This window comes from Brachycentrus maculatus, unplaced genomic scaffold (genome assembly GCF_059751285.1).
Source record: "Brachycentrus maculatus isolate JH-2025_06_01 unplaced genomic scaffold, ASM5975128v1 h1tg000401l, whole genome shotgun sequence".
NCBI classification, from domain to species: Eukaryota; Metazoa; Arthropoda; class Insecta; order Trichoptera; family Brachycentridae; genus Brachycentrus; species Brachycentrus maculatus.
The window spans coordinates 115,001-129,755 of NW_028281150.1; the positions used below are offsets into that span (position 1 = coordinate 115,001).

The 14,755-nt window shown below is 29.4% G+C and overlaps 1 protein-coding gene across 4 annotated transcripts in view; it reads left to right on the forward strand.

Annotated features, from left to right (window-relative positions):
- LOC148302876 (fatty-acid amide hydrolase 2-like) overlaps positions 1-14,755 on the forward strand; it is a 40,213-nt gene that overhangs the window by 6,735 nt on the left and 18,723 nt on the right. The window contains exons 1-3 of one of the 4 annotated variants that reach the window (XM_088270909.1): positions 9,907-10,016; positions 11,076-11,259; positions 14,346-14,565. In XM_088270909.1, coding sequence (XP_088127035.1) covers positions 11,083-11,259; positions 14,346-14,565 — 397 coding nt within the window. In that variant the 5' untranslated portion in view covers positions 9,907-10,016; positions 11,076-11,082. Of the gene's footprint in view, positions 1-9,906; positions 10,022-11,075; positions 11,260-14,345; positions 14,566-14,755 lie in introns of those variants that run through there. The other 3 variants (XM_088270911.1, XM_088270910.1, XM_088270908.1) reach the window with 3 other exon arrangements.

The window sequence follows — 14,755 nt, forward strand, 5'->3', positions numbered from 1 at the left end:
AGGATAGATCGCCACATTACTCTGTGTTTGCAAATATTCTTTGCCCATTCTACATTCATGCATCTTTTCATCCATACCGCCTATAATTCCGACTCCTAACTTATTCACTACCAATTATTTGAATTTCTTGATCAAGTTTTCCTTGGTCTTTCCCAGCTTCTATTTTCCAACTGCATTTGTGTTATATATTTATTTGACTGCTCTCTCCTCGATCATTCGTTCCACAAAACCAAATCATCTGAAAAAAATCATAATGTAAAAATTTATATCATGAAAACATATATTCTTCTTCTTGGTGTAGGCCTTGTGGCCTGTTTTAAATAGGGATTAATCTCCAGTGATGTCGATTCCCCGTTGTCAATCCATCTCTTTAGTGGTCTCCCGGGAGGCGTCTACCTTGGGGTTGGCCGTGCCGTGCGATGTGCTGAAGTCTGGATGGTCCCATTCTCCTCACATGCGCATTCCATTGTCTACTTCGTTTTCTTCCCCTCCTAATGACATCTTCGATCTCCCATATTTCTTTAATCCTTGTGTTCCTTATTTTATCTCGCAGACTCTTGCCAGATATGCTCCTTAGAGTAATATAGAAGAATATGAGAACATATAAAATTTAAATATTACTATAATTTTATTAAGATTCTTAAATTTATGATGGTTTGAATTTTATATAATATTTAAATGTTTCTATAAAGGAATATTTTCGTAACATTTTTCGTTTGAAGTTCGATACTAATGATGACATTTTACAACATTGAAATGACTGCAAAAAATATTTTTTTCCTTATTTCATTATAGGAATATCTCGAATAAATTTACCAATTTCTTATTAAACTAATAAAAACATGTTGACGTACGAAACCTGTTTATTATTTATAACATTATTTTTCCAGTTTTTTGGGATGTATCGAATGTGACATAAAATTTTACATAAAAATTTGTTTTATGTAATAAAATAACAATTTATGGTTTTTTCATAACTATTTTATTCGAATAGTGACTGGATTTCGACGTTACCAACATCATCAGACTGGTGGGAGGCTAGGCAAATTTCTATGTTGCATAAACAACAAGGCAGGGTTTGAAACCCACTTTTGTTTAATTCTTACAACATTAATTTTAATTGAGTAAATTTAATCAAATTCACTTAATTACAATTTTCTTCAAATGAAAAAACCAGATTTGTGAACAAGTATTTGAACACACTCAAAATGTTGTGAAAGTTTATGCAGTCCACAAAAGTCCAATTTCAAAAAAGCTACGTTATCAAGTGGATGTTTGAGGATAAGAACATATCTAATTCTTCACTTCATTTGGTAAAATTTAAAAAAATTAAATACTGATACAATTTAAACCTAACGCAATTTAAGTCTCTCAACGAGCACTCCGAAATTCAGCTGTCATTTTTCTTATGGCTTTAAATATTCGAGCACCATTTAAATTTTGCACACTGAACGATGGCTAGCCAATTTCACTGTTCGTCAAAACATTAAAAGTGAAAGTGGATCAATTATGTTAAACAACTCAGCGGAAAAGCGGTCAACGTAAATAATTTAAGATTTAGTAAAAAAAACTTATCTAAACGGTTATAAACTCTACTGATTCGAGAGAAAAATAAAATAATACATAACCAAATTGTGAATATGTACTCATGATCAGGAACAAAGGTGGACAAAGTTTGGTTTCGGAGCCGCGTGCGGTTCTTTGACCTTTTGAGTATGGCTCTAGCATAAATATCGAAACGTATTCATGCGAACAATCTTTTTGAAGCATGAGCCTTATTAAAAGTAAACTGAGAAATCGTCTTATTGGCGAGAAACTGGAAACGTGCTAATAATAACGATATACAAACCTGACTTGATCAATCTTTCAAAGGAGATGCAAGGACATTATTCTCATTGAGTAGTGTTTTTGTGGATACCTTACTTATGAGATGCAAGGACATTATTCTCAATGAGTAGTGTTTTTGTGGATACCTTACTTATGAGATGTAAGGACATTATTCTCAATGAGTAGTGTTTTTGTGGATACCTTACTTATGAGATGCAAGGACATTATTCTCAATGAGTAGTGTTTTTGTGGATGCCTTACTTATGAGATGCAAGGACATTATTCTCAATGAGTAGTGTTTTTGTGGATACCTTACTTATGAGATGTAAGGACATTATTCTCAATGAGTAGTGTTTTTGTGGATACCTTACTTATGAGATGCACGGACATTATTCTCAATGAGTAGTGTTTTTGTGGATACCTTACTTATGAGATGTAAGGACATTATTCTCAATGAGTAGTGTTTTTGTGGATGCCTTACTTATGAGATGCAAGGACATTATTCTCAATGAGTAGTGTTTTTGTGGATACCTTACTTATGAGATGTAAGGACATTATTCTCAATGAGTAGTGTTTTTGTGGATGCCTTACTTATGAGATGCAAGGACATTATTCTCAATGAGTAGTGTTTTTGTGGATACCTTACTTATGAGATGCAAGGACATTATTCTCAATGAATAGTGTTTTTGTGGATGCCTTACTTATGAGATGCACGGACATTCTTCTCAATAAGTAGTGTTTTTGTGGGTACCTTACTTTCCTATTAAGTTTTGAACTTTTTTATCAATAAATGTATTCCTTGTTTAGCGTGAAATTAAGTTTTATTGCGTGTACCCGTAATATAATAAATATCTTAAATTGTTACGAAAGTGAACTAGAGTTGTACGCAGATTTGGCTCTCAATACTTTGTTATCTTGTTTTTTTCTTGAATGTTTTTCGCAAATACTTTGTAGTACATTTTATAAACATGAAATAAAACAACTTTGTTTTTAACCACTTTTTCATTAGATTTTTTTTTCTACAACTGGTTTCGACAAGAGCCTTGTCAACATCAGGATTAAACAAATACTTTTTCATACTTTTTCAATTTCATTTTTTTTTATTTCACTGTAAAAAAAATTTCATTGTTATGCGGATATTTGACAAAAAAGTCTGTCGACCACTGATCTAGAAAAAAACTTTACTTCAACGAGCACTTTGGAGCGATACTTATATTACTTAAAAATATACTCAATGTTTAAAAAAAATTAAGTAAATAATTATTACAATAACAATAAAAAATCTTAACTGCATTTAAAAATGAGTGTTTTTTTCTGAACTATCTGCATACTGGTCTATTATAAAATATAAAAACAGTTATCTTTAAGTAGCATTAATTACTTATGTTATTATTGTTCTGAGTTCGTTCTCCCGATTTCAACCGTTAGTAGACACTTATTTTACACATATATTATTGTTGAAAAAAACACGTGTGTAAATATCTGAATTGTTATGGAAGATGTATGAATGTGGAGAAAGCGAGATAATATGAGATGGGTGAACCCAAGCGTGAGTGGTTAGTACACATGTGATTCTTTACAAATAACTTGTGGATAGACCCGTATGATTTCTGGATAGTACCTACTTACCTTAAAACGATAAGTGTCAAAATTTTACCGCATTCAGACAATTGGTTTACAGGTTAAGGTGTTTTTTTTTCTTCATGTATTAACTTTTAAATAAAACACAGATTTTCTGAGTCTGCTAAGTTATATTTTATTTTTAAAAAAAAACACATAAAAATTTATGTTGTGACATTTGTTTTGCCTAGTTATGGCATTTTCAAACGAATGTTTTCCGTATGATTTCTGGATAGTACTTACCTTCAAACGATGTGTCAAAAAGCCATAACTAGGCGAAACAATGGTCACAATAAAAACAATTTTATTTATGAACAAGACATTTCCACTTATAAAATACCTTATACTAGTTGCGCTGTGCCTCTCCAAAAAAGAGACTATGCTCTTGTGCTTGGAGAAGGTCTTACACTCAATGTTTATTCATTGTACTTAATTAAATATTCATTACTCTTTTTGTTTTTTTTTGCGTTTTTTTAAACATGTTTGATAATTTTAGGGACAAATATTTCTCTAAAGAAAATCCAATGTAATTACTTACTATACGGCTCATAAGTAACTAACCATCACACCGCTTTCCGCAGGTGTAGTCAGAGAGAATAGAACACCACACCTATCTGTCTTTCCAAAAAAATCTCTACCTCTTCTGTATTTATTACACTGCTCATTAATTTAGGAAAGAGAGCATTACGAAGTTTTGTTTGTACCTCTATTTGGATCTTTACAATTTTTTTTAACTGAAAAAGGTGATATCCGTCAAGTGGCTGCCGCCAGTGTTGATACATTTGTGCCCGTTTTATCAATCCGTTGAAATACTGCAGCTGTTAAGTTCACAAATGTCAAATATGATTGACGTACACCGCCATTTGCAAAAATTATAACATCTTCCGATAAGGCGATTAATTTTGTGCCACCCTGTATGTATGTATGTTAGAGATCGCTGTAGTGAATAAATAGCTTATCTGATTTGAGCAATTCTGATGTCTATTTGTGCATAAAGAAATACATATACTAATAACAAACAATCATAAACGATAAAAGCACATGGTGACGTTGAAACGAAAGTATATATACACAAAGGTATACAGGTTACAAACAAATAAATACTTTTTAATAGATTTATATTATCCACTGACACTTCGTGATGGAATTGCACTTTTAATATATTATTAGATTAAAACCAATCTTTTTAGCTTTTCCACTTTATTTTTATTTGACCAGCGACCGGGTTTCGTCGTTACCGACATCATCAGACTAGGCCAGTCTGATGATATTGAAAAAAATTGGTTTTAATCTAATAATATATTAAATAAATACTTAATAATACTTGTGGCCTGTTCATTTAATACGTAGTCTGACGTCATAAAACAAAATGTACTTTATTTAGAAGTTACAGGTCTCAGAGTCACTAGTCAGATGATGTAGGTTAAAACTAAGAAAAAGCAGGAAAAAACTGTGGAGTTGTTGTTTTAGTATAAAAAATTTGTTCCAACAAGATATGTTAGAACAAAACTTAAATACAAAGAAAATTAAAATATTATCACATACTTATATTTATAAATATAGTTTACTTGGGTTTTAAACAAAAGATTTAGATTTCAAAAATATGTAAATAAAATTAAAGAATTTTATTTTTTAAATCAATTACCTGCAAATCCTCTACGTTTAGAGGCTTGTCTGCAGGTAGGGTAGAGAAGGTAAATGTGAAAAACACATCTCAAATATCCACACCAATTAAAAATATTTTTCCTAGAATTGATTTTGCAATTGGCGTGAATCGAAACCGCGACGCCAGTTTCGCAGTCGAGCGTCTACCCAACTACGCCAGGGCGCCTGTCTATGATAATGCTAAATAATATTTTTAACCCTTACTTACCAGGCGTTATAAAGCTGAATAAATGCAGTGTTAACTTGACCGTAAATTAAATGAAGACAAGGTGATCAGTCTTGATCTCCATTTGCCAAGATAATATATTGTTACTGTAAACAGAGACTTTATTTTATTACAGTGAATAAATCAATTGCCTTACGCCCTTTAGACTAAGCGTAAGCAAAAGAAGTATTACCATTTATGTTCTCCGTTGCATCTGTAATAATAATTGTGCATGATAATTATTGATATTTATAATTGGTTTATTTTAATAAAATAATAACACAAATAATATCACAAGTTGCGTTCAATACAATATTAATGATATTAATAACCATTGAAGTCGATATATAATGTTTACTACTTAATTATTATTGATATGTCCATTCGATAGTAAATTAATATAAATAAAAAAATTCTGAAGTGTGATTCTGCCGCTTCATTAATTATTAATACTAATTTCACTTTTATAAGAGAAATGATAATTATATTACACTCGTATTGTGTATATATCTCTATAAGTTATATATATATATATATATATATATATATATATATATATATATATATATATATATATATATATATATATATATATATATATATATATATATATATAAATATATATATATATATATATATATATATATATATATATATATATATATATATATATATATGTATATATATATATTTTTTTTGGTTATATAACATACAAAATATGACATGGTAACTACGAAGTTAAGATAACTCTAACTGCACTTTTATTGTGAAAGAAACAATAACTTAATTAATTTTCGGATATATATACAAAAAATAACATGGTTACTACGTTGTTTAGATAACTTTAACTTTACTTTCGTTACTGATTGATCATCGTTCATTAGAAACAAAAGGCCAGAAGAAAACCTAAAATTGTCAACATAACAAAGTTAATTTTGTTGTGTTTAATTGATCTTTGTTTAATATTATTTTTTGACATATCATCAAAGATGAAGAAGAATATGGAAGTCTGGGCATTTACGGGGCTGACAACCGTCATAGGCTGGTTTAAGTGATCACTTTACCTACAATTCTACCCATTATTGACAACCACACTACTCAAAATCTAATAAGACTTCCATATTCTTCTTCATCTTTGATGAGATGTCAAAAAATAATATGAAAATAACTCCTGTAATTGGAGACAATCCAGATATTGTGAACAAGTATTTGGACACACTCAAAATCTTTGTTTCCATTGAGGATTACAGTTTTACCCCAAAATCATATTATTCCAATCTTCTACAAATATTTTATTTTAATATTAGCAAGCAGAACAGCATTTTGTCGAGATGACGTAAGTCACGATCGATCACAAACAAAATTTAAAAAAAAATCAATACGCGTTTATTTCTTTTATGTTTCCTCTAGTTACTCGTTCGTTAGTTATCATTGAAGTGTTAATAATATTCATCTACAATACGACGCTTTATAAACAAGCGCAAAAACTTTGCGTCGTGGATTTACAGCTAATATTTTTTACACAACATATAATTAATTATTTTAATTGATAGGCAATACGTAGAAGAAAAATAAAGTATTATCATCTGGGAGCAGTACCGAATTCAATATGTCGTAGTCGTACAGAAAAAGTGACCAACTAACAAAACTTAAAATGTTCAGGAGGGCCATTTAAGTCACTTTTACTTGGCAAGAAAATAAAAATAAATTTAGTAAGTCATTTTTAACAAGTCAATATATTATACTTCCAAGTTTAAAATCGCGTTGGGCTTTTTTTAGGGCAATATTAAGCTAGTAAGAAATCAAATAGTCAATAATCACGTATTTGTAAAAACTGCACTTGGTCACTTTCTCCTGTATGAGTACGATATATTCAGCATATAAAGAAATTTTAAAACTTTTGGTTTTTCTCATTCACCATTCTAGCCATGATTGACAGCCACTTAAATTTTGGAACACCTACATATGCCATAAATCTCATGACGCATTTTATTTGAGTGTACTGGAGATATTCTATAGCCAACCATACATGGCTCCCGTGAACTCAATCATGAAGCGTCTTGAAATTTATGATATATATATTTATTTATTTTAACTTCGTGTATAGAAAATAAATAAGTACATTGGTGGGCTTATTGCTAAAAGCAATATTTTCCAAAGCAATATATGTATGAGGTCCGAAATTTGAGTAGCGTGGTTGTCAATCATGGGTAGAGCGGTGAATGTTTTAAGTCTGTAAAGTGGTCATTTAACCAGCCTATGACAGTAGCCCTGAATATACCCAGGCTTCCATAATCTTTTTCACCTTTGTTGATATGTGTATATGTAAGTACATTATGACTATGTACATGCGATTTTTAACATCCTTGTTCATACCATAACAAGAGTTCAACTTAAACCGTTATTGCAAATGTTTTGTGCAAATAATAATGAATTTTGCGAGGAATGTGAAATTGCCTGCTTTTACAAAAACACTTTGTAGGGATAAACATCGTAAGTCGTTAAATGAACCGACGCAACGCGACGTGACGTAATATTGTCTCAGCACTAAATGTTCAAAAAAATCACAACAATATACACCTAGTGTCCAAATCCTCTTCACAAATCTTCTGGTGTAAAAAAAACTCTGCTAAATAAAACTAACTACTATTATTAGTCGTACGTCAATAATTGTAAGCCCCATAAATACCTTGACTTCCATATTCTTCATCATATTTATTGAGATGGCAAAATGTACACTGACTTAAGGCGATATACACAGAATCCCACAGGAGAGGTCACATGTCTGTTTACATCCGATTTTTTAAAGAATGTATTGTATTTTATTTTATTTTTAATGATAATTTTTCCTTTCAAGATCAATTTTCTTTTCAAAACCATATGTAATTATTTCTAACAAAAACTAATTTTTCCAATGCAAAAAAGGTATTTTAATTTTTTTAAATGAATTACGTAAAATGTCACCTGGATGTAGAGAAAATTAAGTTCACGAAAATTGGGCCTTAACATTTTTGTTTTTATTTGTATACATTTATTTCAATCACAATTTTTAAGTTAGAACATTTTTTTTGCGGCCTAGCCACCTTGTGTGTCTTGTCGTGGGAGTTTTTTTTTATTTTTATTTTTTTTTGTTTTTAACGATTTTAACCTAACATACACACAAAAAAGAGAGAAACATTAAGAATATAAACATTTTACAATTTTCATAAAATAAACTCTTGATCATTTATAATAATAATAAAACCCTTATCCGCACCCCAATGGTGCATAGGGCACTGTGTCATATTAACGCAGTGTTATCTTAATCGTTTACACATGAAGGAAAGGTGATCAGCCCTCCGCTTCAGGTACCAGTCCATGGTAATATTGAATAATTATTACAGTGAAAAAATCACTTATATTTATTTTACCCCCCTTGGGAACCGAACCCGGGACCTCCAGAACGGTAGCCGAGCGTGCTGACCATTACACTACGGAGGCGGACAAAATCATTTACCCATGCCTTAATTTGCTTTTGTTCCATATTTTATTTTGACCTCTAACATCTTTCGGCAACAAATTAAAAATGTTCGGAACGATATATTGCAGTGTTCGACTCCCATATTTATTAATTAATAAGTTAACATCGCAGTGCTTCATACAAAACAGGTGAAAAAGTCTTCTCAGTAAATATATTCACAGAGTCATGAAAGTCTCTAGTGTAAAATTTAACGTAGTCATACGTTGAAATCGTAGGCTAATTTTTAATACATGTTGCATCATTCACCACATATCATACAGTAACCTTTTCATAGGAAATAGCTTCTCACGTGTACTTTTGTTCTAGTAAGTACGAGTAGTATTATTTTGGGAATCTTTAATAAGATTAACCTGCAACTGACGAGGGGTGGAATTAAAGTATCAGTAACAGAACGTGTGTCGCAATGCTTTACATATTAACGGTTTCAGGAAACATTGTAATAAATTACTGCAATGCACAAAATATAATAGAAAAATAAATATTTATTATTCCTTAATAGAAAATAGTTGATATATTATATTGTATATGTATATATATATATATATATATATATATATATATATATATATATATATATATATATATATATATATATATATATATATATATATATATATATATATATATATATATATATATATATATATATATATATATATATATATATATTTATATATTTATATATATATTTATATATATATATATATATATATATATATATATATATATATATATATATATATATATATATATAAATATATATTTATATATATATATATATACATTTCTTATGTCGGACAGCTTGCTTCTTTGTAGCTGTTAAAACAGTGTTCATCCACAAGCATTGAGAAATTAAACATATACTTAACAACTATTTTTTTTCCTTATTTTCCGTTTAACCTGACTAAGTCACAAATTGTAATTTTTTTAAGGTAATTTGGTTAGGTTAAATATGAAATGGTTAGATATACAACAAAGTAACTGCCGAATCAATTATTAAAATGACTTTTATTTCATTAAAAGCTAGTGTTCTTATTTTGTATTTTGTTTTAGTCATTTTTTGACAGATTTGACATTTGACCATATAAATTTATCAACTATTCAAATTCTAGTACTGTTATCTTCCTCATGAATAAATTACGTAACACAAAATCCTCAGTTAAAGAAAAACTTAGTTAAGTAAAGTAAATCAAATAATTTTTTGTGTTACAACATTTTGAGTGTGTCAAAATGTTTATTCCACGTATTTGGACACACTCAAAATGTCATAAATAAATTAAATAGTCAAATTATAAGCTTAAACAAAAAAATATATTTTCTAGCATTTCTCACCTATGTATTCACATTATATTCATAATCCAGGGTTTCGACCTCACAAACAAATGAAAGAGTTTCTTTTCAATAAAAAGCTTCTCTCATCTATCATACCTGTGTCTCTTGAAGTTCTAGTGAATTCAAACACAGTGTTTCGAGTTGAACCAATATATCTAGAGGTTCCAAGAATTTGAGTAGTGTGGTTGTCAATCATGGGTAGAATTAGTGAATGTTACACGTGTGTAAAATGATTATTTAAATCAGCCTTTGGCGGTCGTCAGCCCCGTAAATACCCAGACTTTCATATTCTTCTTCATCCATGTTGAGATGTCAAAAATCTCTCGTGCCAATCAGATCAGAAATCAATGAAAAGCTCATGACATCCAGAATTCATAAAACACTCAACATAAATGTTCCAACAGTGACAAAGAGAGTGTCAGTCAGAGGTGTGCATTCCGTATAGACAGAAAAGCAGCGCCTACCCTGGATTACACTTAAACCAGCCTATGACGGTCGTAAGCCCCATAAATGCCCAGATCTCCATATTAGATTTCATTTATGTTGGTTGTACGCCTCCGTAGTGTAATGGTCAGCACGCTCGGCTACAGTTCTGGAGGTCCGGATTCGAATCCCAGAGGGGAGTCTTAAAAATTTAAGTGATTTTTTCACTCCAATATTTATTCAATATTACCCTGGACTGGTGCCTGAACCGGAGGGCTGATCACATTTCCTTCGTGTGTTAACGATCAAGATAATACTGCGTTTATATGATGCAGTGCCCTATGCACCATTGCGGTGCGGACAAGGGTTCGAATAAATGTTAAGATGTCAAAAATAATGTATAATATATTTAGCTTTACAGTGGTTAGGTTACAAATACTTTTTGCAGTAGGTATTTAATAATTTGTTTTTTCTTTGTTTCAGCTACAAGATGTTGAACTCATTTTCAAAAGGATTCCTCAAATCCATAATGTTCATTTTTCAGTGCATTTTAGCACCATTCATTTGGTTAATCAATATTGGGAAATCAAAAAAATTACCACGAATCACGAATCACCTGCTGTACATGAGTGCAACCAAATTATCACATATGATCAGAACAAAACAGGTAAGATTTTTTTTTGTATCTGATATCTCTCTTATTACTTTTTCTTTGTAGTACGACGTTTTATTTGTGTAAACAAATATTGATAAAAGGGGCACAGATATGTATCAATACCGGCGGCAGCCACTTGATGGATATATCTTTTTCACGAAATTTTGAGCGTCCAAATATTTGGACACACTCAAAATGTTGTAAATAAATTATCTGGTGAAATTATAACCTAAAATGATAAAAATGAAAATGATTTTTTCTGGCGTTTCTCTTTCTCATGTATGTGATTATAATCCAGGATTCGGACCTCACATACTAATAAAATAATTACTGCTCAATAAAAAACTTTTCATCTCACCAATATATGTCTCTAGTGATGTTCTAGTGATTCAAGAACAATGTTTCATAATTAGTTCATATATATGTAATAAAATACCTAGGTACCTACCTATACATTTTATTAAGTAGTTACAAATAGTACCTACATAAAACAGTTCTACCACCAGATGTCGCATGCGTCAAACAGAATGAAACAAAAGACATCCGATAGAAAAAATATAATATTCTGAACTGTCAGAATCAGATAGATAGATAGAAAATTATTATAAAGATAAATTAAGAATAAACTTTAATTACAAAGCAACACATTGTTTATTTTATTATTATACACCCACTTTACATATTATTTACACCCAATTTACAAAGAAAAATATTACCACGTTATATATATATATATATATATATATATATATATATATATATATATATATATATATATATATATATATATATATATATATATATATATATATATATATATATATATATATATATATATATATATATATATATATATATATATATATATATATATATATATATATATATATATATATATATATATATATATATATATATATATATATATATATATATATATATATATATATATATATATATATATATATATATATATATATATATATATATATATATATATATATATATATATATATATATATAGAACTTTCAAGAATTTGAGTAGTGTGGTTGTTAATAATGGGTAAAATTGGTGAATGTTACACGTGAAGTGATCACTTAAACCAGCCTATGACGGTCGTCAGCCCCGTAAATGCCCAGACATCCATATTCTTCTTCATCTTTGATGAGATGTGAAAAATAATATCATTTTCACTCAAAAAAAATGTTAAGGCCCAAAGAAACATTCCATCCTTATTCTCTTTTTATTTAGTAAATAAGTTATCTAAAAACTAAATAGGGTAATGAATTTTTCGCCACTCTAAATCTGTTTTTATACTGTCTAGTTCACAAATCGCTCACTCCTTTCAAGAACGTCAAAAATAAAAATAAAATTATTTTTCAGAAAAAAGTTTTTAAAGTTTAAAATATAACGCAATGTATTAAAAATAAATATCAAGCCACTTATTGAACTTTTTACTGTGCAACAGATCTTTTTAGGTGAAACCTGAAGGTTTTTTCTCCATTTGAAAAATATTTAGTTTATTTAAAAAAATAATTAAACAATAAATTTTCTTCAAAATGCAAAAACAACATTTACTGCCCTGTAGCGGGTAAATATTAAGTTAAAAATATGCCTCTTTTGCTGGGATATAGTACATTTTCTGGGCATTCCGAAAACATTGAATTGTAAAACTGAAAATTGACAATTTTTGATTTATGACGTTCTTGAAAGGAGTGAGCGAATTGTCAAATATGATTGACGTACGACGCTATTTTCAAAAATTATAACATTTTCCGAAAGAGTGATTAATTTTGCGCCACCCTGTATATCCTCGAGGAAATATTATGTACATATATCAGTGAGTTGTATTAGTGTACGGTTAGACTCGTACACATACGTACACGTTATAAACACACACATGTAAGTGTTAATCTGATAGATTAACATTTTTGTATGCAATCGCGTGCATCAAATTGGACTTTAATTATTGCACTAATGAAGAATGTCAACTTGTATTTCTAAAATGTTCCACTTACTAACCGCTTGTGTACTGAACATTCCGTACTGCACTTTTTAACTCTGATTCTGAAAATTCATTGAAAGAAACAATGGCCAATTCGCATTACGAATTTACGTTAATAAGTATTCATATTTATAATTTTTCAATGCCTTTGAAGGTTGTCATCGGAACAATGATTAGTTTTTGGTTAAATTGTATAGAAAAAACATATCCTCGGTTTTAATAATCTCTTTAAACCTGACTGTACTTATTGGTTCTTTTATGTTAATTCTATGTTGAACATACATACTTTGAAAATAACAATAATTATAAACCTAGCCTCCTTCCGCATACGTTCTTGGTAGGGAGTATGTAAGTCTGGGTATTTACAGGGCTTACGATTTGTCATATGCTGGTTCAAGCGATCACTTTCACCATTCTACCCATGATTAAATAACCACACTACTCGAATTTCAGTACTATATATATATATATATATATATATATATATATATATATATATATATATATATATATATATATATATATATATATATATATATATATATATATATATATATATATATGTATATATATGTATATATATATCTATATATATATATATATATATATATATATATATATATATATATATATATATATATATATATATATATATATATATATATATATATATATATATATATATACATATATATATCCTTCAATTGACACGTTTTTTTTAATATCTAAGTATATACTTTTTTGGCACCATCTTTGGTTGAGTTCAATTAGCTTTCTATTAAGCAAAGATTTTCATGAAATGTATGTAAGATTCTTCTCGAATATTTAACATACTAGAATATGCCTGAAATCATGATTTTAATTTTTTAACAAGTTATTTTAATCACAATATTTTGAGTGTGTCCATGTTTTTATTCACGTATCCGGGTTTTCCCACTGTGGACTATCAATATTATCAGTATAAGTAATTTCTAAGTGGACTCACCCAGATTTGTGAAAAAAATATTTGGGCACATTCAAAATATGGTGTAATTTATATTTTTTTTATTAAATTTATCCTGCATCTTTCATTTTGTGTCAATTTGTCCGTAGGTAAAGGCCGAAGTTGTTATGAAGGCGTTCATCGACAGGTGTAAAGAAGTGAATCCAATACTGAACGCGGTAGTCGAGCCTCGTTATGAAGTAGCTCTGACAGAGGCGAGGAGTATCGACAATCTTCTCGCTTCGGGAAATCATTCCGTGGAAGATTTGGAGCAATTGTTCCCACTTCTTGGAGTTCCGCTCACAGTAAAAGAGAGCATTGCTGTTGCTGGTAAGTTTATTATATCCTTATCTAGCCCAATGGTGCATAGGGCACTGCATCGAACATTCAATACATACGTATGCATCATATTAATTTGATTATATATTGTATGAATATTTACATTCATGAATAATTATTCCTATATTATATTCATTTAAAACTGGGAGTACGTTTAGGGCTTGGGGGCATCACAATTAAC